Consider the following 26762-nt stretch of genomic DNA (forward strand, 5'->3'; position numbering starts at 1 on the left):
ACCATCTCATCCTCTGTCGTCCCCTTCTCCTCCTGCCTTCAATCTTTCCCAGCATCAGGGTCTTTTCAAATGAGTCAGCTCTTCGCATCAGGTGGCCAAAGTATCGTTGTTCTAACTGTCGCTTCACAATTAATTAATAGAAACAGGCAAGTTCTTATCCCATTTTCTGGCCCTTAGATGTCTATCACCCTCTAGCAGGCCCATCTTTTGCATCACTTATTTCCTGAGGGACTTTATAGTCATCTGGTCAAGATAACACATTGTCACCAAACTAATGATGGATTTAAAACAGCATTTCCCCATGTGCTTCTTCCATGCACCATTCGTTAGTACTCTCTGGGGACAAATAGCTGATGCTTGAATGAATTTTGAAAATGCTGGGCTGAACAAATATTTATAATCTATCTATCTATATATTTGCAATCTATAACCTGCAACCCTTCTCAGAGCCTTTAATATATTAACACGTATCATGTGTCTCTAAGAGTGGGGTAAATATATCATGTTTACAGAGCTTACTCAACATGGAGCATTCTTGCCTCTCTCCTTAATCCCAGTATCTGAGAATGAGTGAGGCTTAAGTTATCATCCTTCTAGAGATATTTGCATTTTTCATATGGGATTTTTTTCCCTTATTTGTTGAGCTCCTTATTTTCTGTATGTTAGGATGTAAGATCTTTAAGGCAGGGAGAATGTTCTTCATCTCTAAGTCACCAACACTTAACCCAATACCAGGCACTGTTCTTGGTACACGGAACAAATAGCACAAGATCCATCTACAATTGCTCAATGATAAACAAAAATTATTTCAAACTCCCTACAGCTTGCTTTCGGGAGATAGAATTTGAGCTATCTAAGGCAAATAACCACATTAGCCATCTGTTACTCTTCATTTTTTGGATCATCTATGTTACAGTTCTGGGGCAAGACTTACTAAGAAAACTCAATAAAGAAAATTATTAAGGAAAAATATTGCATCATCACATCCTCTATCTTCCTGTGATCACTAAATAAAAGCTAATGTTTACTAGCTTCTGTGAGGTACAGTGAGGGTAGTAGGCATAGGAAAACAGAGCTGGGAAAGCAAAAATGGGAAGATTACAGAGATAAACAATGGGACTTAGAACAATGCAAATGGAAGGAAAGAGAGTTTAGTGGGAGACCAGAACCAGAAGGAAAAGGAAAAGGTCAGTTTTCATTCCAATCCCAAAGAAAAGCAATGCCAAAGAATGCTCAAACTACTGCACAATTGCACTCATCTCACACTCTAGCAAAGTAATGCTCAAAATTCTCCAAGCCAGGCTTCACAGTATGTGAGCCATGAACTTCCAGATGTTCAAGCTGGATTTAGAAAAGGCAGAGGAATCAGAGATCAAATTGCCAACATCTGTTGGAGCATCGAAAAAGCAAGAGAGTTCCAGAAAAACATTTACTTCCGCTTTATTGACTATGCCAAAGCTCTTGACTGTGTAGATCACAACCAACTGTGGAACATTCTTCAAGAGATGGGAATACCAGACCACCTGACCTGCCTCTTGAGAAACCTGTATGCCAGTCAGGAAGCAACAGTTAGAACTGGACATGGAACAACAGACTGGTTCCAAATTGGACAGGAGTATGTCAAGGCTGTATATTGTCACCCTGCTTATTTGACTTGTATGCAGAGTACATCATGAGAAACGCTGGGCTGGATGGAGCACAAGCTGGAATCAAGATTGCTGGAAGAAATATCAATAACCTCAGATATGCAGATGACACCACCCTCATGGCAGAAAGTGAAGAAGAACTAAAGAGCCTCTTGATGAAAGTGAAAGAGGAGAGTGAAAAAGTTGGCTTAAACTCAACATTCAGAAAACGAAGATCATGGCATCTGGTCCCATCACTTCATGGCAAATAGATGGGGAAACAATGGAAACAGTGAGAGACTTTATTTTTGGGGGGACTCCAAAATCACTGCAGATGGTGACTGCAGCCATGAAATTAAAAGACACTTGCTCCTTGGAAGAAACCTAGACAGCCTAGACAACCTAGACAGCATATTAAAAAGAAGAGACATCACTTTGACAACAAAGGTCAGTCTAGTCAAAGCTATGGTTTTTCCAGTAGTCACGTATGGATGTGAGAGTTGGACTATAAAGAAAGCTGAACACTGAACAATTGATGTTTTTGAACTGTGGTGTTGGAGAAGACTCTTGAGAGTCCCTTAGACTGCAAGGAGATCCAACTAGTCCATCCTAAAGGAAATCAGTCCTGAATATTCATTGGAAGGACTCATGCTGAAGCAGAAGCTCCAATACTTTGGCCACCTAATGAGAAGAACTGACTCATTTGAAAAGACCCTGATGTTGGGAAAGATTGAAGGCAGGAGGAAAAGAGGACAACAGAGGATGAGATGGTTTGATGGCATCACTGACTCAATGGACATGAGTTTGAGTAGACTCCGGGAGTTGGTGATGCACAGGGAGGCCTGGCATGTGGCAGTCCATGGGGTCGCAAAGAATCGGACACGACTGAGTGACTGAACTGAGACCCAGCAGAGTCTGGTGGCTGGAGAGTTCTTGGTTGAGGGGCAGCGGGGGAAGATCTGGTCTAAGGAAGGGAAGCACCTGATTTGGATGGGAGAGGAGGATGGGATACATGGGAAAAGGACTTTTAAGATATTTTCTGTATAACACATAACCACACTCTGACTCACACTTTCTGCTTTGTAAGCTTCATGAAGGGCAAAATAAAATCTGGAAATGTGTTTGTTTACAGTTTTGTTCCACTGCTGGACTTCCCTCTAGAGATTGGGCAATGGGAGACCTAATTATATTATGTTTAAAACTAACAAAAACACATGAGAGAAAAATAGGAATCTATCAAGTGGTCCATTTCTCATGAGAAGGGGGACATCTCTTGTGAAACAACTGTATACACTTCTCATTATCCACTCTCTCTTTACATCTCCCCAGTTGCTTACAAAAACAAAAGAACGTGGTTGGAAAGGCACTTTAAAGCTTATTTTAGTTGATTTCATCAATGGACGTACAAAATCATGAAAGATGACAGAAAGCTATTTTACGGTGCACGTATATCTATATGCCATAAAAAATAGATTTCTGTAAAAGAGAAAGTATTAACAGTCCTAATGATCTCATAATCACCAGAAGTCTCCTTAACTGTGGACTGCTTTCTCTGAAACAAAAGACCTAGCACAGCAGAATACATTTACTAGGTCCTCTGAAGGGATGTTCGGAGAAGGCAATGGCACCCCACTCCAGTACTCTTGCCTGGAAAATCCCATGGATGGAAGAGCCTGGTAGGCTGTAGTCCACGGGGTCGCTAAGAGTCGGACATGACTGAGCGACTTCCCTTTCACTTTTCACTTTCATGCATTGGAGAAGGAAATGGCAACCCACTCCAGTGTTCTTGCCTGGAGAATCCCAGGGATGGGGGAGCCTGGTGGGCTTCCATCTATGGGGTCGCACAGAGTCGGACATGATTGAAGTGACTTAGCAGCAGCAGCTGAAGGGATGTTATATGATTCTGAATCATCCTACGTTAACACATAATTCTTTTTTTTAAATTATTTTTTATTGACCGATAATTGCTTTACAAAATTTTGCTGTTTTCTGTCAGACCTCACTATGAATCAACCATAAGTATACATATATCCCCTCCCTTTTGAAACTCCCTCCCATTTCCTTCCCCATCTTACCCCTCTAGGTTGAGTACAGAGCCCCTGTTTGAGTTTCCTGAGCCATACAGCAAATTCCTATTGTCTGTCTATTTTACATATGGTAATGTAAGTTTCCATGTTACTCTTTCCATATATCTCACCCTCTCCTCCCTTCTCCCCCTGTCCATAAGTCTATTCTCTATGTCTGTTTCTCCACTGTTGCCCTGTAAATAAATTCTTCAGTACCATTTTTCTAGCTTCCGTATATTTGTGTTATAATATAGTATTTAACTTCCTCTTTCTGACTCACTTCACTCTGTTTAATAGGTTCTAGGTTCATCCACCTCATTAGAGCAGACTGAAATGTGTTCCTTTTCATGGCTGAGTAATATTCCACCGTGAATCTATACCACAACTTCTTTATCCATTCATCTGTCGATGGATGTCTAGGTTGCTTCTATGTTCTAGCCATTGTAAATAGTGCTGCAATAAACAATGGGATACATGTGTCTCTTTCAATTTTTGTTTCCTCAGGGTATATGCCTAGGAGTGGGATTGCTGGGTCACATAACACATAATTCTGATGGTGAACTTCTCATGACATAACTATCCTTTTAATTAGAGTATAGTTGCTTTACACTGTTGTGTTAGGCTCTGCTGTACAGCAAAGTGAATCAGCTTTATGTATTACATCCCCTCTTGTTTGGATTTCCTTCTCATTCAGGTCACCACAGAGCACTGAGTAGAGTTCCATGTGCTACGCCAGGTTCTCATTAGTTATCTACTTTATACTTAGTATCAGTAGTATATGTATGTCAATCCCAATCTCCCAATTCATCCCACCCCACTTCTCCCTTGGTATCCATATGTTTGTTCTCTATGTCTATTACAGTTTTATTTCACAGTTGCTATGTCTCTATTTTTGCTTGGTAAATAAAATCATCTATACCAGTTCTTTTCAGATTCCCCTTAAGTACGTGTTAGTTGCTCAGTCATGTCCAACTCTTTGTGACTCCACAGACTGCAGCCTGCCAGGCTCCTCTGTCCATGGGATTTTCCAGGCAAGAATATTGGAGTGGGTAACCAGTCCCTTCTCCAAGGGATATTCCTAACACCAGGATTGAACCCAAGCCTCCTGCATTGCAGGTGGATTCTTTACCATCTGAGCCATGAGGAAGCCCTAGATTCTACGTATATGTGTTAATATACAACATTTGTTTTTCTCTTTCTCACTTACTTCACTCTGTGCGATAGTGTCTACCCTTGGTTCAAATATGGCCACCACATTTATCCAGGCAAGCATGAGTTTCTGAAATGCAGAGATGGCAGGAAAGCTTTCTTTGTACTGGCAAAGTGGTACTTAGGGAAATGTGCATACTTCTGGCTTGGGTTACATAAAGCTACCTAGGTAACCTGCTACCATTCACCCACCTCTGAAAACACCCACGTCTGAAAACACATCTGGCTTTCATCTTTATTACCATGAGTTTATTTGCTTAATGAAGAGCTTGTGGCAGTTGGTAGGCTCAGCAGAAAGGAAGGAAATAAGGTGGGAAGAATTAGGAACCAAGTTTAATTCAGTTGGCCTAACATTGTTAAGCAACTATTATATACCAAGAGATGGAGATACAAATAAGATGAGTGTCCTACCCCACAGAGAGGGAAAAGAAAGGAGAAAGGTAAAATAGGTTAGAGATTGAGACGGAGAAAGGGAGAGAGAAGGAGATAATATAGAGGTGTTAGAAGGTAAGGCAGAGAAAGGCATCAAGAGAAGCACACAGAAAGGGAGCAATAAGTTAAAGTCAGAGAACTGACAGAGGAAAAGGAAGGAAATTATGAGGAATGGACCAAAAAAAAAGAAAAGGAAAAAATAGCCAAAAATGATCCAAGAAAAGTCAGGACAAAGAGGAGCGGGGGTTGTAGGGGTCTAGTTTTACATCTTCTGAAGAAGTTCACTGACAAAAAAACATGCCCCATTTTCCATGTTCTTAACTTGTGTGAATAGACAGTGGGAGAAAATTGTGCCTTTAGAGTTATAGTGTGTGTAGACAGCTTTAGAAGTTTTATATATGGTCAGTAAACTAAAGTAAAAGGTTCTCACACGTTTTGTTTTTGGAAACCTTTTCTGGGGAAAATAAAAACCCTCAAATCCCCCAGAACACTAGATTCTTTGTAAACATGTAATAATAATAAAAAAGGCAATGAGTGTTTCCTTTCTTTTTCATGTGATTTACACGGTCCTTTTTCCTTTTGGGGAAGGAAGTGTCTAATATCAATTGAGGCAATTTATCATATTCAGCAAAGTCATAATGGCTGTAAGTACTCATTACAATGTTTCCTTGAGAAAGGGAAGGGTGAAAATGGGAGTTTGGAGCAGATAAAATGGTCTATTGTTATATTTGGTGCATTGTATTACTCAGTGGGTTTTTTTTGAGGAAAAAATAAAGTTGGTGTCTTTTAAATACGTGGTTGAGAGTGGAGTATCTCTAGATGTTTGCTGAACTAGAGAACGGCCCTCGTACCCCGATCTCTTAGGCAGGTGTTACTTGAAGGCATCTCAATTGATAAAATACAGATAGCTGGCACTTGGTCATCACCTGAGAGAGATGGAGATAGAGGTGCTGGGGGATGCCATCAATCATGCAGTGATAAGCACGTAAGACTCTCTGGGGTGAAAGGTAATTGGCAGGCCAGGATCTGTCATGCCATCTCGTTCCAGGGTGTTAGCGTATCTGCGGAGGAACAGAACTGTGTCTTTCACCCAGCTGTGCTCCACAGGAAAGTGTTCAGTGGTAATAGCCATCATGCTGGTGGGATTTGGTGCTGGGGGAATTGTGTGTGCTGGGAGCTGGAGGGAGGCCACCAATTCATTCCACATATATTATTTCTCCAGGAAACACAGCATAATTGAGGACAATTTTCCACTATGAATTGCATCATTAGCTAACACAGGGAAAGTGAAATGCTGTTAACTTTCTTTTTTTCTTCTGCAAAGCTGATGAGCTGAAGAAAATAGAAATGAAAAGTTTAATGTAATTTTTTTTCCCAAGGATATAGTTTGAAAATCAGAATCAAAACACTTTTACACGGTAATAGAAATCCCACATTTTAATACATTGCCATGCACATAAGGAATCAAGTAATGCTGAATACAAAATAGTCAAATATACAAAAATGATAAAGCAGATTTTTAAGCCTGATAGAGATCATGCTCACAGATACAAGGGGGCAAAAATCTGTAGTTTCATTTCTATCAATTTAAAAAGAATCATGCCCCCTCCACCCCCGAAACTCTTTCTGAGGACAACCCAGAACACAAGGAAACATTATAAGAAAAATGTAAAGAAGACCCAAAGGGAATTGGCAAGTTGATAGCTGCTTAAGATATGGAAATCGGTAGTTCAAAATCGTGGTGTGCAATAATTCTTATGTTTAGAGAAAGAAGTTTCTAAACATTGTATGCCCTGGGAACTCAGGGAACTAAAATGAACATCCAACAGAAAAGGTACTCTTATTTTACTACATAACCAGCTTGTGTCCTCCTTAAGTCTAGTCTTGGGAATTTTTCTAGGGTGCATAAAGGAAAAAAAACAACAACCCACAGTTGTGGGCAATGAATAAGGAAAATATTTAATTAACCACTCTTAGGGGACTAAGAGATTTCAGACTGCTGGTTTAACTACTCACTTAAGGAAGCTATAAAAATGTCTCCCATCTACGTAGGCTTTTGTGTTATGAAATGTGCTTTTATAGCCATGTTTGTTAGTGTTTATAAAATAGTGAACTTTTTTTTTTTTTTGGTCAGAATTTTTCCCACTCATATGCAACTGAAAGCACTCATTTTATATTCAGTTCACATGGTGTGATTTTTCTTCCTCTTCCTTTCCTAGCACAAAGACACCAGCTCATCTAGGAAGTTCGATGTGGCTGTTTCCTGTGACCCGCAATTCATCAACTTCATTGGCTTTCTTTAACCTGAGGATTGGCAATCTTCACCTGTGCTCAGCCCAGCCGGAACTCTCTCCCTCAGCTCGGTCACAGTGCTCTAAACCTTTGGGAGGGGGAGATAAATGTTCACCCTAGCCATAGGTTCTGCAGACCAGCCCCCATGTATTGTGTGTGCATACAAAATGCTTGAGTTACCTTTACCTTTTTTATAAGTTGTACCAAAACATCTATGGAAGTTTCTTCCTAAGTAGCATCCCTTCAAATAATTTGGTAGCTTCCCCAAAATGTTGATTGGTGCTTTCTTACCGTTTTACTTTTTAGCATCCCAGAATGGACTCAGTAAAAACAGCTATGAGGGAAAGGCATAATACAAGGGAAAGGAACTCACTGATGAAAGCCCATCGCCCTGCTCACCATGATGAATACATAGACATTGGTGATACAGAACAGCTTCTCCCCTTGGCTCAATTTGGCCTCCAAACAACCCTGTCTGCTAAGACAGAACAGGTAACATCCCAGACAGATGAGCAAAGGCCCAGAGAGACGTGCAATTTCTCTTGAATGCAAGTATTCTTGAATTCGAAACGGTTTCCCCTTTATCAGAGCAGTGCCACTCTCCACAGAATCCTAAGAATAATTCAAGTACAGAAACAACAGTTCAATATTTTCTTTTCTCGGGTACTTTTGATGGCTAATGTATAATTGTGTTACAGTATTGATTTTTTCTAAAATTTTGTGTACAGCTGTTTAATTTGGTACCTAACAATACTAAATAGTTGGATTAACTGGAACTACAGCAGGTGTGATAGAGTGACACAAGAGTTTTAGTGGAATTTGTTTCAAAACATTCGTGCTGCCTTGGCTTTTCAGCAGATGAGTTGCTTCTGTGCCAATCACGACTGAGACAGGGCAGGGTCAAGAAGCTGGCTTTATTCAGCTCTCTGAAATAGGAACTTCCACTTGTTAAATCATGGTCTCGTCAAACATGGCCACATAAGGATAGCGTTTTTCGACTGGGGAAGGAAAAGTAGGGGTGTTGGAATCACTCAGAGCCCCTGAGAGCCTTCTAATTCTCCTTGAGTGAATTTAAGAAAGTGGAACCCCGACTACCCCAAGTGGGAGGTCAACACTCACTCAGCAAAGAGGCTACTGCTTTTAGAAAGAGAAGGGTGATGTGATGGGAGAGTGAGATTATGATGAAAAAGACAAAGCTTCCAGTGTACAAATGTGATTCCTACCCCCTTGCATGCCCCCATTTCTCTTTAAGGTTTCCACCTATAAACAGGGGCCTTTTGATGTGAAGAAGAACCTGGTTATGGGCTTCAAAACTTCTGCAGCTGGTACACAGGGAAATATTTCTGGTCTTTTCTCAAATGTCTTAAATGGGAATTGGTGTAAAAGTGAAGGTGTTAGTTGCTCAGTTGTTTCTGACTCTTTGTGACCCCATGGACTGTAGCCCACCAGGTTCCTCTGTCCATGGGGTTCTCCAGGCAAGAATACTGAAGTGGGTTGCCATTCCCTTCTCCAGGGGATTGTTCTGACCCAGGGATCAAACCCCGGTCTCTTGCACTGCAGGCAGATTCTTTATAGTCTAGGCTTGCTCAAAAGCTGCGACAGAGTGAGTGGGAAGTGACCAATGCAAACATATAAATGCAGTTGACTGTGGCTTAAAAAAACACTGAAAATAGATATAAAGAATTAGAATTAATTTAGGGAGTCATATCAAGGACCAAGGTGGTACTCAAAATTCAAATTGCATTTTTGGAATTATGCTTGAACAGAGAGTCTATTCAGAGCTTTAGAAGGGGTCTTTATAACACGTGTGCTACTTAAGAGGGAGGCCGGGCAGCCCTCTGAGGAGATGGAAGAAGACCAGGGTATGCTTGTGGATTGGAACAGAAGTGACCATCAAGGTATTTAATGGCAGGTGATTTTCTTCAAGGTTATGTCACAAAATCAATACCCCTTCCTATGAGAGAAGCAATGATCTAAATAATGAGTCTCATTTTAGAATTTTCTTGTGAGTAAAGCATTTGAATATATTTTCATAGAAATTGAGGGGTGGGTGGTGGTGATTAAATACAACCACATAAGACAGATCTGTGTGCTTTGGCACATCAACTCAGCCTAGAATTCCACCTGTAGTAGTTGTGTGTGCTACTGTGCCAAGGCCACGTGAAAGCAGCCTATTTATTTCCTTTGATCCTAATGGCTGAAATTTAAAAGGCTATAAACAATGCAGAAGGCAACCAGCCTTAAAGATTTTAGGTGGTAGTATCTCCAACTTTGGCTTAATTTAACAGTCTCCTTGTTTACATCAAATGGCTGTTTCAATCACTGTCCTTTAGGCAAAAAGGCCTGGTTTTAAGAGCCTTTCTAAGGCTTCCATAAATGTTGGAGGTTTGCAAAACAACAATGAAGGAAACAATGAAACCCCATGCCACTGGCTCCCACAGCTGAAAAAGATATTGTATAATCGGAAGTAATGTTTAAATATCTATAACGTAAGCCGGTCACCTGCAATTCAATGCAAGTCATATGGTTACTTTGAAATTTTATGAGGCCTAAGCTGTTGGTGCCTTCCAGTGCTTGATACAATTGAGGAAAGGAGCCTCTAAAGTAAGGATGCTTGGGGCTCTGCAAGGTTTTAAAATAGCGGTATATGTGGCAATGGAAACTCCAGATTTACAGTGCCTTCTACACCCCTTTTTTGCTGTTCTGTGTTGGTAATTTCTCAGTCTGTGCTGCTGAGTCAGTCAGGGTTAGTCGTTCACTCGTTTCCAACTCCTTGCGACCCCACGGATGGTAGCCCGCCAGGCTTCTCTGTCCATGGAATTCTCCAGTTGAGCAGGATGTCTAAAACCAGTCCCTACTCAGAGGCACTTCTATCTGTCACAGGCAAATTTCACCCTGAAAAGGTCAGATCTTAGGGCTTGCCACACTTGCCCAGAATTTTCCCTGCAGAGCCAAGATGATGGCCAGAAGAAACCAGGGTACCATGCTCCTAGCCATCTTCCCAAATGAGATCTTCAGGGAAGACTCTATTTTGTGCTTTTTATTAAGGGCTGGTGTAACCTCCTTGGCTAATTTTTCCTTAAGCTTCCCACAGGTGGTTCACCTTCAAAAGAAGGCTCCCCATCTCCTTCCTGGAGTAAGTCAGCAGAGCAAAACAATGCAAGCACAGTTCTCTTTGACCCTGAAGCTGTGTCTCAGAGCCACGAATATTTCACATTGATAAACTCTGGCTACAGGATGAGATTCACATCTCAGGAGACTAAGGAGAAGGACCTGCTTGTCTTTGAAACTGAGTCCCCAGCCGTGTCCTGAGCAGGTCCATCTCCTGGGCTGTCCTCTCTTGTGATCACACGGCCCTTGTTTTGATTATCGGCACTGACCTGCCATCACCACCACCAACCCCCCACCCCGCCCCCAGATCAGAATCCTTGTCCCAGTGTTTGGGCAACTAGCTTTCACCAAGATCAAACTTAAGAAGGAATTCTTAGTCAGTCCTGGGGAAAAAAGGTGACAACTATGTTTCTCTGTTTGAGTTCTTTATAGAATACATGTAATCTACCCAAGGAACCATGTGAAAAGAAAGAGATTAAAAGGAAAAAAAAAAACTACACACACAAAAAAGCAAGAAAGTGAGGTGGAGGGGGTGTGGGAGAGGTGAACAAAAACAGCCTTTAAGGCATAGAAGAATTGATGTCTTTTTAAAGATTAAGTTTTTAGAAAGAGACGACAGGCAGCTTTAAGTCTAGTTGTCAAGTAACAAAATTACTCTAAAGAATGCAGAGGAAAGCATCACAAAGATTGAAGCTGCTAATGCACTGGAAGAGGAGGTTTTGGTAAAACAAAAGTACTAAGGGGGTCTTAAAAACTTTTCTTCCATCAGACTTGTATTGTTCCTATCCCAAAACAATTATGTGACATTTGCAGACAAAGAAAGCATTTGTAAGAAACCAGGGAGTGCATCTATTAGAGGTTTTAACCCTTCATTTATAGTCTCACGTAAGGTTGATATTCCTTTCCTTTTGAAGGTTAAAAAAGAGGCTTAATTCCCCTAGAATGAAGGACTATTCGCCTCTGTCTGGGCAACTGAGAAGGGACTCTGGAGGGAATCCGGGTTATTTCCCCGTAATCTGGAGGTAGAAGTGGATGGCACAGTTATACACCTCACGGAGCCTAAGCAGGGAATCAAAGACGTGCCATTACCCACAAGAAAGCCGATAGTGTCTCTGTCCCCCAGGTGCATCTTAAACTACTCGGGTGATGTGTTTTTCACCCTAGCAGAACCACCGATACTCTGCATATTTAAATTCCGATCTGGAGCCCGAACTGAGCTTATCCTCCTTGGCACCCGAGAGTCTGATAAGTATTCGTTCTGTTCATTCCCAAGAGTGCCTTTCCTGTGAGTGCAGGGGCCAGACTTTTAATAAAAGGTGCAGCACAAGTTCAAGTAAGAGGAAAAGTTAATGCATCAACAGTTTACAGCCCTGAGACATCAAAGCCTTTATATTCTCCCTCCTCATTTCCTGCCTCCTCCTAAACAAAACTCAACAGAGCCATCTCTGGGAGGTAAAATGTCCTACACGCATCTTGGGAAGAAGGTACAACACAGCAGGAAGTAGCCATGGGTAACTGTGGGTCAGCACAGAACAAAGAATCCCAAGGCTGAGAAGGAAATCGTTTCTCCAGTTTTGCTGGTTTAGGTCATGACTGTTCTGGTTTTAAGCCACCACGTTTCCAAAACCATGCCCTCAAATGATTTCAAACAGAGGCTGACAGTTTGGAAAACAGTAGTAGTTCATATGCAAATATGTGGTACGTGCCAGGAATTAAGGCATTTTTAGAGAAGCCATCTTCAATGGGGCTCTTTCATTGTCTCCATCTTTGCCCTCTCTTATTTCCACCTTTACCCACTATCTTTAAATAACTGTCCAGTACACTTCGACTCAAAAGAAAAGGGCTAGACAACTCTACTTATTTACTTGTTCATAACATATTTTGCAAAAGCCAAAGTTAGGATGAATCACCATCATTTAATGAATATCTATCTGCACCATAAAGCATGCTCGGTTTTCCAAGGGTGTTAACAATCATTAACGTTCCCGGCTAAACTAGTGCATTCCCAGCTACGGTATCTCAGCACCTGGCAGTAGTTCTGTCGAGTTCCTCAGGCCCAATTCTGTGTCTCCAGGACTAGTTATAGAACTGGGCTTTCTGAGATGCCAGTACAATGATGAATGGCTGTTCCTGTATAAAGGATGGGAATATAGGTGACCAGGGTGGATATCAAGAGAAGCAACTGAAACTTGCTTTGGGAAGCTCTCATCAGCTAAATCTGGGTGCCGGAAGGGTTGGCTGTACATGACGGGTGCAAATACGTGGCCTGATGCTGTCCATTACTTCCCCCTCTGCCACCTGCTTCCTCAGTCACGGGAGCTGTGCGCGACCGTCTCCCCCACATTGCTCCGGAGGGGTGAATGCTGTCTGAATTCAGTTTTCAGTGTGGAAAAGGTGGGGTTGGGATAGTGTTTGGGAGGAGGAGACATAAGGGCAGGGAGAGTCTACCTTGTAAACCATAGTGACCCAGCTCAATGCTTGGCGCATAGTAGATGCTCAATAAACACTTGATTTCTAAAGAAAGGAAGAAACAAAAGACTGGCGTGAACTCTGCTGTTGGAATTGAACCTCAGGAGTTGGGTGGTGGAGACTGAGGTGTCCAGGGGCATTGGCAGCTAGGCTTTGGCCTCTTAATTTTGGATCTGTAAAGAATTACAGTGTTGATCCTGATGTTGACCCACCAAAGGGCCAGATCTCGGTGGTGACTGAAGCTCCTGTGAGTTCCCGCTTGGAAGCCCCCTTTGGCACCACAGCCTGCAGGCTCGCGGTGAGTCATCTGGCCTGGTGACTCACCTGGATCACCTTTGGATCTCCCTCCTTCCCTGTCAAGCTTCCAAATCGCAGGCAGGGACGTTTTCTAATGGGCTGTGCATTTCCTGATACCCCCAGGGGTGGAAAGATGTGGGGAGAACAGACAATGAGTGTGTGTCTGGTGACCCTCTGAAATGCCAAGCTTGCTTGTGCTGGCTGGGTCCCAGGGTTGTTACATGTATTTAAAGAAAAGTCTCCTATCCCTGCGATCCACAGACTGGGATTACAGGCACACAGAACATACTTGGCTGAGTTTCTGATTCAGTCAACTTTACATTTTCAGGGGGAAAAAGTGCCTAAAGCATGATATAGGGTCAGTCAACATGAACATTCCTCTAACTCCTAAGGACAAGCAATAACTGGGCTGACTGGCACCCCAGGACTGTGCTTTGTTGTAAAACATAGTAAAAAATATTAGTTACGGGTATAATTCCAGATAGGATTAAAAAGGACTAGTAGGTTCTCTTCTGAGGAAGAAACCTAGTGTGTGGCTGGAAACTCTTGCTTCTCTAGACATGCAGGGGGTCACACTATTTTTTCCTCTTCAGAGAACTGAGTTCAACACTTGACCTGAAGAGTTTTCCAAAGTGTTAAAGTCACACCCCTTTATTCTGCTGTCCTTACTATCAACGCACCATAGTCTAGGATGAAAATATGGCCATTCCCCCCATTTTTGGTGAAAGAACTCTTCTATAGAAAGAGAGACTATGTACACTGGCCAATTAGAAAGAAGCCTCCTGTGTTTGAGTGTATGGATGTGCTTGTGGTAAGTTGTGCCCAAGAAGAGGAAACAAGAGGAAACAACCACCATTCCCCAGGCCCACCTTTATCTCCCTTTGGTGCTGTAAGAAATCCAGTAAAGTGTCAAGAGATTAAGTCTAACAGTATTGTGGCCATGTTTACCAATCTGTCCCAAACTATGGGGTATACGCTGGGAGTGGAGTCTTGCCTTGGACAGTCTGAGCCAAAATAGGACAAAATTTATAAGAAAGAAGAAAAGACTTGTCTTCTCACATGTACTGAACGTGCTTATGTGTTTCAGTGTAGGGTTATCATGTAAAGTGCTGAAGAGTTGGACAGACTACCTTTAGACACCATAACTAACACAATCGAGACATGTTTATATTCCTACCAGGGCATAATATTGTGAACACTTCCACTGAGATTGCAGGACTGCTGGAATTTTTTTTTTCTAACACATCATGCCATCTGCACACATAATAAAATAATCCAGTAGTTGTCATGCTAAAACAGGACCTGTAGTGAAGGGCACAGACAGCTCCCCAAAGGGAGCCTCAGTTATGCACAGTGATGAAAACTGGAAGCAATTTTCCAGCTAATGGTCTGCCAATGACCACTTGGAACAAGTTGGCACTGTATATTATGCACCTCATTTAAAAATCCAGAGCAAACTAAGATTTTCCACAGCCCGTAATCTTGACTGAATGGGTGGTTTTTCAGTTAATCTGGTTAATCTGTCAATGCTCCAAGGATATCTTCTGGCAGTGCCATGAGTTAGTCTTTCTGTGAGGAACAGGCCATGTTCGTATTGACTGGCAGGACAGCAGCTTGGAAGGCTAACTGCATTTATGGAGAACCCTCGGCTGAGGCTGCAAGAGGAAAAAGAAGAAAACATGATAAATTTCTTTATATTCCCATATTCTGGTATGTAGCAATAATCATATTCAAACAAACCTCAACATCCTTAGGTCAAAGAGAAAGCTCTAGTGGAGGTAACGGTGATTCAACTCCAAGGCAAATTACAGTGATGGGTTGTATTCTTGGAATGTCCTTCCTTTTTTTCCCAGAGCATGGAAGATATTTCTCTCAGGGATGTGTGAACTTGAATGCAAGGAAGGGGAAAACCAGATCCTTGGAACTGGCATTCGGCCCTAGGACAGGGCTGTGGTTTGGGAACCCATCTGTACACTGTGGGGTTTCATGCATTTACTTGATCTGGAAGATCAGATTGGGAATGGTGTGGAAGCATTTCATGGGGGGTGGTGTGTATAGTCAGTAGCGGGGGCACTTCATTCTGCATTAAGAAGCTTTCCCAGGATAAAACCCAGAAGGAAATATTGGAAGCAGTATGGGTGGAGGTCCTGCCTTTGTTAGTTGAAAAGGCAGACTGGCTGAGTAGGTTAGCGATTAGGTAGAGAAAGTCATTAAAACCTGAGCAGATTGAACTACTTGAATGGCAAACATGCTCTTGACCTTGGCAATGCTGGTACAGATATATTCGTCTAATTTCTCAAACTTCATTTCCTAATTGCCTTTTATCTCAGTACTCCCTATAGATCCTATACAATATACACAGGTCTTCACTACTTAGTTAATAAAAGAGCCAATTGAATATTTTGCTCAGAAAAAATATTTTGGTATTAGCTTTATTTAATACCCCAAACTATTGGGCAATGGGGAGAAATCAAAAGTTCTTACTATTTAAAAAAAAAAATTCCTAGGCTTTAAAACAGGCTTTTCAAAACATGAGAGAATGCACAATTTATGTGTTTCATTAAAACTTACGATTTTTGAGACAAAAGTAAGGTGCTATTTCAGTGTATTAAATATAAAATAATATACACTACTGATAAGACTAATGAAAGTAGAATATTAATATATTGTGGTGGCATTATAAGCTGGAAAAATAGTGTCAATTTATTTAAAAAATATTAAGAATTCACATTCATTGACTCTGTTTCCATGCTAGGAGTGCATCCTAAGGAAAATGAAAGAAGTTATATGCACAAATGTGCAACCCAGAGGTTATTTATAATAGTGGAAAATGTAGAAAACAACCAGTTTCCTATTGTTAAAAATTTAGGTTAAGTAAATCATAGTACATTAATAAGATGAATGATTACATGGCCATTAAAGTAATGATGATGATGATTATGTAGCAACATGGTGAGCAGTTACGATACACCACAATACAAAACTTATGTCCACATGGCTATATTTAAAGTGGATAACCAACAAGGACCTACTGTAGAGCACAGGGAACTCTGCTCCGTGTTAACTCTGTTCATGTAACAACCTACATGGGAAAAGAATGTGAAAAAACCCAAACAACACAACAGATACAAATATATGTATAAGTGAATCACTTTGCTATACACCTGAAAATATCACATTGTTAATCAACTCTACTTCAAAATAAAAAGTTAAAAAAACTTACACATATGTATAAAAAAGAAATGTAGGGAAAAGTGAAGGCTTTAGGACTTCGATTTATTATTGTCACGATGTTTTACAAAAGAACAAAAAAATTCAGTTCACAAGGGTGCAACTTTGATCCATGAGCCTTGGCTAACTAAAGCATCCACAGTTATCTTCATTCACTAATACTACTAAGAAAAGAAATCTTTATAATTCAATTAAGAGAACATTCCAGCATTATTAAAGGGGGTTGGAAACTGATGCAAATAAAAATCTTTTATCCAAGCCAACCCTTAAAGGAACTGTATAGCTGGAATGTACAGGAGGAAATGGCAAACCACTCCAGTATTCTTGCCTGGAGAATCCCATGGATGGAGGAGCCTGGTGGGCTATAGTCCATGAGATTTCAAAAAGTTGGACACAACTGAAGCAACTTAGTATGCATGCAAGTATACACATGTAGCTGGAATAACAGATTTCTAGGAATCTGACATTACATAGTATCACTCAGACTTTTGCTAAAATCAGCTCTGGAAAATGTGTGACCTTGAAAAAGAATTATTAAGAATAACATAAGTTTAATGCATCCATCTCTTCTCCTAAATTGTTGAGGGTGCTACCACATCTTATTGTGTGTCTTCCTAATGCAAAGTGTTGTGCCACATATACAGAACTTGCTTAATAAATGGTTGTGAAATAATGAAGAAGAAACTGATGTTGCAGAAGGAGAGGTTTTTCTTTTTTAGGGCTTAATTCAATATCTAATTTTACTGGAGACCTAATCCTGTAGTTGGGGCTGCAAATGAGTGGGAATTGTGCCTATTTCTTTCTTGAATCTAAGGACTACTCGGGCTTCCCAAGTGGTGCAGTAAAGAATCTGCCTGCCAATGCAGGAGATGTGGGTTCGATCCCTGGGTTGGGAAGATCCCTTGGAGGAGGGCATAGCAACCCACTCCAGTATTCTTGCCTGGAGAATTCCATGGACAGAGGGGCCTGGCAGGGTCCAGTCATGGGGTTGCAAAGAGTAGGACATGACTGAGCATGCATGCATGCACACGAGGACTACTCAAGGAACATGTGCATCCCAGAAATGACCACGTGTGGATTTGCAACTAGTGAACAACATTGCTATTGAATGGTTTAGGCATCCTGGGAGCTATTTCCTTCCTTAGTGCAATAGCTTCAGAGTCCAGCATGAGCAGGGCCACATCAGAGTCCAGTGATTGAAAAGCATGAGTTACTGAATCAGGCAGATCTGGTTGATATCCCAGGCTCACCACTTAGCAACTACAGGATATTCAACACGTGAGTTTCTCCAAACCTCAACATCCTCACCTTTAAAACAGTGATCATGATTCCCACCTCACTGGGTTGATGTAATGCGGAAATGGGTTCACAGAAAAAGTTCTTTGCATGGTGTTTGGCCAACAGTCAATATCTGCTAAGTGATGGGTGCTTATTATTATTACTACTGAAACTTCTCAAAATTCCCTAGAGAAACTAGAGATACAATTAGGTCAGTGTACTAACGCCACAGCTAGAGGTCAGGAAGCAGAAACAACACAGCCCCGAGGCCAAGCCTTTGCCCCCTCCAGTGATGGGTAACATTCCCCTCACCTGCCAAGGCCACAGTGAATGCAGCTGGCTTCCCCTCTCACCCAGACTAGTGCCGATGCCAACAGACAGTTCTGTGATAAGGACAGTTTACAACAGACACTTGAAAGGCAGGAAGACGCTGGCCCTGGAGACAAAGGCCAGCCTGGAGAGGATTCAAGAACGTGCCTGGGACTGAGAATGTCCAGTGTCACCTCCCCCTACTCCAGCCGCAAGGGAGTGTTTGGGGAAAAAAGAAAAGATGGTGTGTGCGGGCAGCCCCGTCTCTCACAGATTGGAGAAGAAAGAAGACTTCGTCTCTTAAAAGGGTTGTTCAGTGTCTTCCATTCAACCAGAAGGGTCATATCTTCTATCTGAAAGTGTCTCTCCTATGACTCATGTTTGAAGACTTCAGGGTCCTGAATGCACTCTGACAATTTATAGCAGGTGTGAGATGCACCGTCCAAAGGAGGGAGACCCAGAGTTGCCTCCACAACAATCAATAAGAAGCAGAACTGGGCTTCCCTGGTGGCTCAGTGGTAAAGAATTCACCTGCCAATGCAGGAGACACGGGTTCAATCCCTAGTTCTGGAAGATCCCATAAGCCTTGGAGCAACTAAGCCCATGTGCCACAACTACCGAGCCTGTGCTCCAGCACCTGGGAGCCGCCACTACTGAGCCCATGTGCTGCAACTACTGAAGCCTGCTTACCCTAGAGCCTGTGCTCAGCAACAAGAGAAGCCACCACAATGAGAAGCTGGTGCAGTGCAACTAGAAAGTAGCCCCTGCTCGCTGCAACTAGAGAAAAGCCTTCATAGCAATGAAGACCCAGCTTTAGTTCAGTTTCAGTTCAGTCACTCAGTCGTGTCTGTCCAACTCTTTGAGACCCCATGAATCATAGCACGCCAGGCCTCCCTGTCCATCACCAACTCCTAGAGTTCACTCAAACTCACTTCCATTGAGTCGGTGATGCCATCCAGCCATTTCATGCTCTGTCGTCCCCTTCTCCTCTTGCCCCCAATCCCTCCCAGCATCAGAGTCTTTTCCAATAAGGCAACTCTTCGCATGAGGTGGCCAAAGTACTGGAGTTTCAGCTTTAGCATCATTCCTTCCAAAGAACACCCAGGACTGATCTCCTTTAGGATGGACTGGTTGGATCTCCTTGCAGTCCAAGGGACTCGCAAGAGTCTTCTCCAACACCACAGTTCAAAAGCATCAATTCTTTGGCACTCAGCTTTCTTCACAGTCCAACTCTCAGCTTAGCCAAAAATAAATAAATCTTCCTGACCTGGGGATCGAACCTGCATCTCTTAGGTCCTCTGCATTGGCAGGTGGGTTCTTTACCACTAGTGCCACATGGGAAGCCCAAATAAATAAATAAAATCATAAAAAAAAAAAAGAAGCAGAACTAATATTCACTGAGCAGCTATGATGGCCAGCTAAGATTTTATAGGTACTCAGTGAGTCACCACTGCCATCTTTGAGGGCTGAATTGCATTATCCTCACAACACACCTAGAAAAAATGAGGTTAGGTTCATTAACTTGTCATGGCCGTCCTGCTGAAGTGCCCAGAGCTGAGACTGGAAAGCAGATGTGTTCTCACCACAATGCTTTCCTGACTCAATAGAAAACATGTATTAGGAAAGCGAGTTGCTAAACTCCAACAGGAATGCAGGAGACAAAGCAAGTAGCTGTGTCTTTATCAAAGAATGCTCATCAAACATGAACCCTACACATAAAGAGCTCTAAATAAGAGGTTTGGCCTAGAGAAAGTACATTTCTGTCTCACAGTCTAAAGCTGTCCTATGTTTAGAGCAGTGGTTCTCAACTGGGTACAATTTTTCTCCCATTGGGCAACGTCAGGAGACATTTCTGGTTGTCATACTACCGGTATCGAATGGGTAGAAGCCAGGGACCCTGCTAAACATCCTGGGATGCACAGGACAGACCCTCACTTCAAAGAATTATCCAGCTCAAAATGTCAATAGTGCTGAAGATGGTTTAGAGGGTACAGGTCCTTGTTTCTCTTCTCTTCCTGGTTGTGAGTCAAATATATCACTCCCAAAATAGGCCAAGATAAAAACCAACTTAAGTGTGCCTCTTGTGTGTACAGGAAATAAGGCTAATTTCAAACCTCACTCCCCTCTTCTCTTCATCATTTGCTCATTTTATTTGATTTTATATTCAATGTAATCAAAACCTCTGATACTAAATCATTTCCAACTTTTAGAACCCTCACAGGCATACTATTATAAGAATCAAGATGGGATGTTTTAAACAGGTATGCTCAATTAATTAATCAGTAGGTATGGAAGGAGTTAGGAGATAAAAGAAGGACAAAGAAGGATTTATGTGGCAATAAAACTCAACTCTGCTCACCAGCCCTCTGGTGGGAGAAGTCACATGTGTTCTCAGCTCCACTGGTTTCATTTCTGCCACTACCAGCCTTCTTGATGGTTTGAGGAGGGGGGTGTTCGCCTCCTGAGAATGTGATGAAGAAATCAGTGCTACCTCTGACTGGATGAAGATGGAGGTCAGAATCTCAGACAAGATGAGTATCAGGAGGGCAGAGGACTTGGGTTCAGGGCAATAAAACAGATGACACACACACAAACTAGCCTGTAACTTCTCAAAACCCTCCGTAAACTGGAATCTGTAATGACTCTGTGATGGTTAATTTTATGTGACTGGGCCATGGGGTGGCCAGATAGTTGATTAAACATTATTCCGGGTGTGTCTGGGAGGGTGTTTCTGGATGAGATTAACATTTGAATCAGTAGACTGAGTCAAGCAAGTTGCTCTCCCTAATGTGGGTGGTCCCCATCCAGTCAGTTGAAAACCCAAGTAGAAAAAAAGGCTGCTTTAGGGAGAATTCATTCTCTATGCCTGCTTTTGAGTTGGGATATCTGTGTTTTCCTGCCTTTGCACTTGGGCTTGAACTGGAATTTATACTATCAGCTCTGCTGGGTCTCCAGCTAGCTGACTACAGATCCTTGGCTTTCTCAGCCTCCAAAATTGTGTAAGCCATTCTTTGCAATATCTATCTATCTCTTTACTATCTCTCTCTATTATCTCTCCATCTCTCTCTAATAGATGGATCTATAGATAGATATACAGATATATCACCTACTGGAAACCAATATCTCCTATTGATCCTGTTTCTCTGGATAACATCAACTAACTCAGAATCTACAGACCACAATGACCACAGTAGTAAAAAACTATCCTTAACTAAGTAGTCTGTGTCAAGCATTGTGATAAGAGCCTGTTCCATTTTGCAGCAACTTGAGGAGGTAGATCCCATGATCTCCCTTTAAAGATAAAGAGGCAGGCTTGGGGAGATATAGGACCTTAGAGAAGCTGCAGCCTTCAGGCCAGGCTACGACGTTCAACCTGATTATGACATGTCCAGGTCCCACTGATGCCACAAGTGCTAAGAAGACACATGAGGGCCCAGAGCCCCATGGGAAGACCTTTAGGTAATCATTTACACCCAGGTGGGGTAGGAAGGCCTTGATTTTGTCTTCTATCCTTTCAGCCCTCAATTCTATTGTTTCAGAATGTGAAGGAATCTGGATACTGTAAGGGGAGTCTTTCTGGCGCAGGCTTTGCTGTCATGATCAGCTTGGGTTGCTGCCTCTCTGTACAGAGTTTGTGGGTTCCTGAGATGAGTGACATTAGACACACACACACACACACACACTGAGAGGAAGAATGCACTTGTGCACAAGCTGCCCCTTTCCTTTTCCTCAGCACTAACAGGAAAAAACACCCCACTGACACTGTATTCATCCCCTTCCTGCTCTACTACCAATGAAACTGCTAGTCTACACGATGAGGCTTACACATATCTCAGAAATCAGCTCTGGTTCCTGTGGGTTAAGCTGAGTCTCTGAATTCCAGGGTGATAAGAACTTGGCCATTTTCGTCTGAGGTTCTCAAACTCAACTGCATCTGACTCATCTCAAGGAGCTCTTACAATTTTTATTTTGTCTAGCCTCTCTCCAATTTCCTCTGATTCAGAGTGTCCAGAGGGAAGTCTAGAAATCTCGCTATTTAACAAGCAGCTTGGTGATTCTCACGAAACCAGCCTGGCACAAATCCATGGGCGCCCCTACATCTTCTCCTCAGTACTTAAATAGTAGTTATTTGTCTTTCAGACAGAGAAAAGTGTGCAGACTGTGGGGGAAATTTGCTTTATAGTCTTGCTCACTTCATGAAATAAAATACCAAGAGTCCTGGATATAATATAGTGCAGTGATCCAAATACTGGGTTTTAGAGTGAGGCAGACAGGAGAGGCAAGACCTGAGCAAGCCATCCAATCCATCCAAAGCCCCAGGTCCATCATCCCAGTATTGTTTAGTTTCTACAAGCCTATTCATGCATCAGCTACTTAATTTAGCAGACAAGCAACATTTGTTCCACCGAACATTTACTAAGATACCCGCCCCCAACCCTCCCTTGGGGGTGCAGGGCTTGGAGAATTTCCTGTCTCATTATACTTATCTTGCTGTATTAGAATCACCTGATGATGTGTTTGCCTAATGCTTCTCCAACTTCACTGTGCTTGGAAATTCCCTGGAGAGCATGGTAAAACCCAGATTTGGGGCCCTGAGTGGAGAAAAATCTGATTCAGTAGGTTTGGAGTAGGTCTGTAAATGTGCATTTCTAATAAACTTGCAGGGCACACCCACATCACCCATCTGAGGACCACTCTTTTAAGTATCACTACTCCTAACCCCAAGCTTCTTTGGACAAAGAGTAAATCTTTTATTATTATTTTTTAATTGATTTCTAACTGAAGGATAATTGCTTTACACTATTGTGTCGGTTTCTGCCATACATCAACATGAATCAGCCATAGAAGCCCCTTTCTCCTGAACCTCCCTATCACTTCCCACCCCATCCCAACCTCTAGGTCACAAGGGGACACAAGCTACATAAAAATGAACGAATTGTGCCAAGGACAATGATCAATTTCACTATACAGACTCTTAGAAGGGAAGGATATTTTAGAACATTGCTTCTCAAATTTTAATGTGTCTAGGAGTCACCCTGCTTATTTAACTTACATGCAGAGTACATCATGAGAAACGCTGAACTGGAAGAAACACAAGCTGGAATCAAGATTGCCGGGAGAAATATCAATAACCTCAGATATGCAGATGACACCACCCTTATGGTAGAAAGTGAAAAGGAACTAAAAAGCCTCTTGATGCAAGTGAAAGTGGAGAGTGAAAAAGTTGGCTTAAAGCTCAACATTCAGAAAATGAAGATCATGGCATCCGGTCCCATCACTTCATGGGAAATAGAAGAGGAAACAGTGGGAACAGTGTCAGACTTTATTTTTCTGGGCTCCAAAATCACTACAGATGGTGACTGCAGCCATGAAATTAAAAGACGCTTACTCCTTGGAAGGAAAGTTATGACCAACCTAGATAGCGTATTCAAAAGCAGAGACATTACTTTGCCAACAAAGGTTTATCTAGTCAAGGCTATGGTTTTTCCAGTGGTCATGTATGGATGTGAGAGTTGGACTGTGAAGAAGGCTGAGCGCCGAAGAACTGCCTGGGATTTCTTTGGAAGGAATGATGCTAAAGCTGAAACTCCAGTACTTTGGCCACCTCATGTGAAAAGTTGACTCATTGGAAAAGACTCTGATGCTGGGAGGGATTGGGGGCAGGAGGAGAAGGGGACGACAGAGGATGAGATGGCTGGATGGCATCACTGACTCGATGGACGTGAGTCTCAGTGAGCTCCTGGAGTTGGTGATGGACAGGGAGGCCTGGTGTGCTGCGATTCATGGGGTCGCAAAGAGTTGGACACGACTGAGCGACTGATCTGATCTGAGGAGTCACCAGGGTATCTTGTTAAAATGCAGATCAAACATGTCTAACACGTTCTCAGGTGATACCAGTGCTGCAGGTCTGTGCCCTCCACTTTGAGTAGCAAGGCTGTTGAGGTTCTTCATCTAGAGCAGCACCATCCAAAGGAGCTTCTGCAATGATGGAAATGTTCTTTGTCATTCAGTTTCTCACTTATGTCGGACTCTTTGCAACCCCATGGACTGCGGCACACCCGTCCATGCAGCACTTCCCTGTCCTTCACTATCTCTTGGAGTTTGCACAAAGTCAAGTCCATTGAGTTGGTGATGTCATCCAACCACCTCTTCTTCCGTCGTCCCTTCTCCTTCTGCGCTCAATCTTGCCCAGCATCAAGGTCTTTTCCAGAGAGTTAGCTCTTCATATCAGGTAGCCAAAAATATTGGAGCTTCAGTTTCAGCATCAGTCCTTCTAATGAATATTCAGGGTTTATTTCCTTTAGAATTGACTGGTTTGATCTCCTTGCTGTCCAAGGGACTCTCGAGAGTCTTCTCCAGCACCACAGGTTTATCCAGTATGGCAGCCATTAAGCACCTGTGGCTATTTTGAGCACTTGACATGTAGCTAATGTTTCTATAAAATTAATTTTAATTCATTTAAATTTACTTTCTTTTTCTTTCTTTTAAAGACTCTGAAAATATCTACTTTAATTTAAAAAAATTTTTGGCCATGAGGCATGTAGGATCTTCCCCAACCAGGTATTGAACCCTCACTGCCTGCACTGAAAGTACAGGCTGAACCACTGGACTACCAGGGAAGCCCCAACTCATTTAAATTTAAATGGTCACGTGTACCTAGTGGCTACTAAACTAGACGGCTGCTGTGTGGCATTAGAAACGGGGACTGAGCGATTTCGCATAAAGGGGGTTTCAGAAAGAAGAAACCTAAAAAGCAAGGTGAAGTCACAATACTTTTCCCCATATCATAAACTTTATTCTGACTGCCACCCTCTCCCCTTTCTGCTGCCTGAAGGGAGGGCTCAAGGCTCCCCTCCGTTCTCCATCATGTTCCCAGTCTCTCTCTAAACAAAACAGTAATTAGGAAAGGCTTTATAAACGCTCTAAAGTATAGAAGATTACCTTGTTTACATAAACTCTTTCAAGTTGGCAAAACCAAGCAAGAAGTCTTAGGAGAAATAATTCCTTTGTGATGGGCCCTTTCACCCTGGGCTATGTCTAGCAGGATTCTGAAGAGAGGCTCCAAGGTTACTTCTCTGCTGTGGGTTTTGGCCCTTTGGCCTGGAACATATGGGCAAATGCAAACAGTCCAGGCATTCTAGAAAAGTTCAAAAGGAAAGACAGCTCAGTTCATGTTGAGTTCCCTCAAAGGAGAAAACGCTGAGGGTGGGTAAAGGGTAGGGTTTCATTTAGTCTGAACTGGACTTGTTGGCTCTGGGCATGTTACAGTCTACATTACAGTTAACGAGGTTTGAGGATCTTCTTTGGGCTGGTGAGTACGAATTTCCATTGAGGAAAAAGTTATGAGACTTGGATGTCTTAATGATAACAGATAATTTCTCTGGGTTGGCAGAGCTACAAAGCATGTTGCTACAAAACTGTGTGGATGGGGCTATTTCTTTTGTGTACACAGTTTCCCCTTAAAGAATCCATTTGGCATGAGTTGCAATCCTGCTCCGGGACCCTTGTGATTAATTGCTTGAACTGGCTGGTGGCCATAAGCAGAATCTTGCAATTTACCAAGTTCTACACAGAATTATGAAACTGAAGGTTTAATGGGATTTCAGGTAATAGAGCCCAGATGTCTGAGACTATGAAGTTTGAAATTATATGGCTTACAAGGCTGTAGGGCTGCAACCTTATTTATTTCTTGCTTAGGAAATTTCCCTATTTCCATCTTTATTCCATCTTTGACCAGTCAAACACTAGAGCCCTCATCTTGACATTCTTCATCTAGAGAAGTCATTCACACACACCCACCTGTAACCAGCAACCTGAAAATACGTGAACACCCCACCTTCCTGTCCAGGCTCTTGGGATTATGTTTCACCCAAGGACATCATAATTAACAGCCTTATCTCTACCCTGCCGCTATGCAGAGCTTGACTACCAAATTGCTTTCATGCATTTAATCGTATTTTATTCTGTCAGGGCCCAGGAGAAGTGGTTGGGAACATGAATTATCTGCCTTTGGGTGAGGAAACCAAGGTCCACAGAAGAGAAGAGATGATCGTAGTTAACGTTTGGGGAACACTTACCTTCCAAGAAGTACTGTTCTCATAGGTTTCTGAGCATCATTTCCTTTAAACCTTTTAACACCTTTGAGATGATGTGATTATCAACTCCAGTTTGCTAACTTTGATAACTCCATTATCAATCCAGAAAACTAAGGCACAGTGGTTGGGTCGCACTGATGATAATGGATGGAGCCAGGATGGAAGCTGGTACCCTAGACTCTTGGTTATAATGCATTGCCTCCTCCCTAAGGAAATATCATCAGCAACACAGATAAGCTCTGGAGTCTTCTGGTTCTTACGCGGCATTCACTCTATATCATTTCCAAGACGGAAGACAAATCCCCAGCACATTTTTCTAAAAGAGAAGCCCCCTGGACCCTGATTCC

At 42.3% G+C, this 26762-nt stretch overlaps 1 protein-coding gene across 34 annotated transcripts in view; it reads right to left on the minus strand.

The window, feature by feature from the left end:
* Positions 1-6754: 6754 nt before the first annotated feature.
* Positions 6755-26762, minus strand: part of SAMD12 (sterile alpha motif domain containing 12) — a 451161-nt gene continuing 431153 nt past the window's right edge. For 25 of the 34 annotated variants that reach the window (XR_015140682.1, XR_015140678.1, XR_015140680.1 and 22 more), the window contains one exon: positions 6755-15156. Coding sequence is in view for 29 of the 34 variants with exons in the window: in XM_086336385.1 (XP_086192511.1) it covers positions 14937-15156 (220 nt within the window). In the remaining 5 variants the exon portion in view is untranslated. Of the gene's footprint in view, positions 15157-16533; positions 16584-20669; positions 20781-22825; positions 22912-25261; positions 25458-26762 lie in introns of all 34 variants that reach the window. The other 9 variants (XM_086336398.1, XM_086336375.1, XM_086336395.1 and 6 more) reach the window with 7 other exon arrangements.

This window comes from Bos grunniens, chromosome 14 (genome assembly GCF_055505025.1).
Source record: "Bos grunniens cultivar Pamir isolate PY7600 chromosome 14, Bosgru_T2T1.0, whole genome shotgun sequence".
Classification (NCBI taxonomy): Eukaryota; Metazoa; Chordata; class Mammalia; order Artiodactyla; family Bovidae; genus Bos; species Bos grunniens.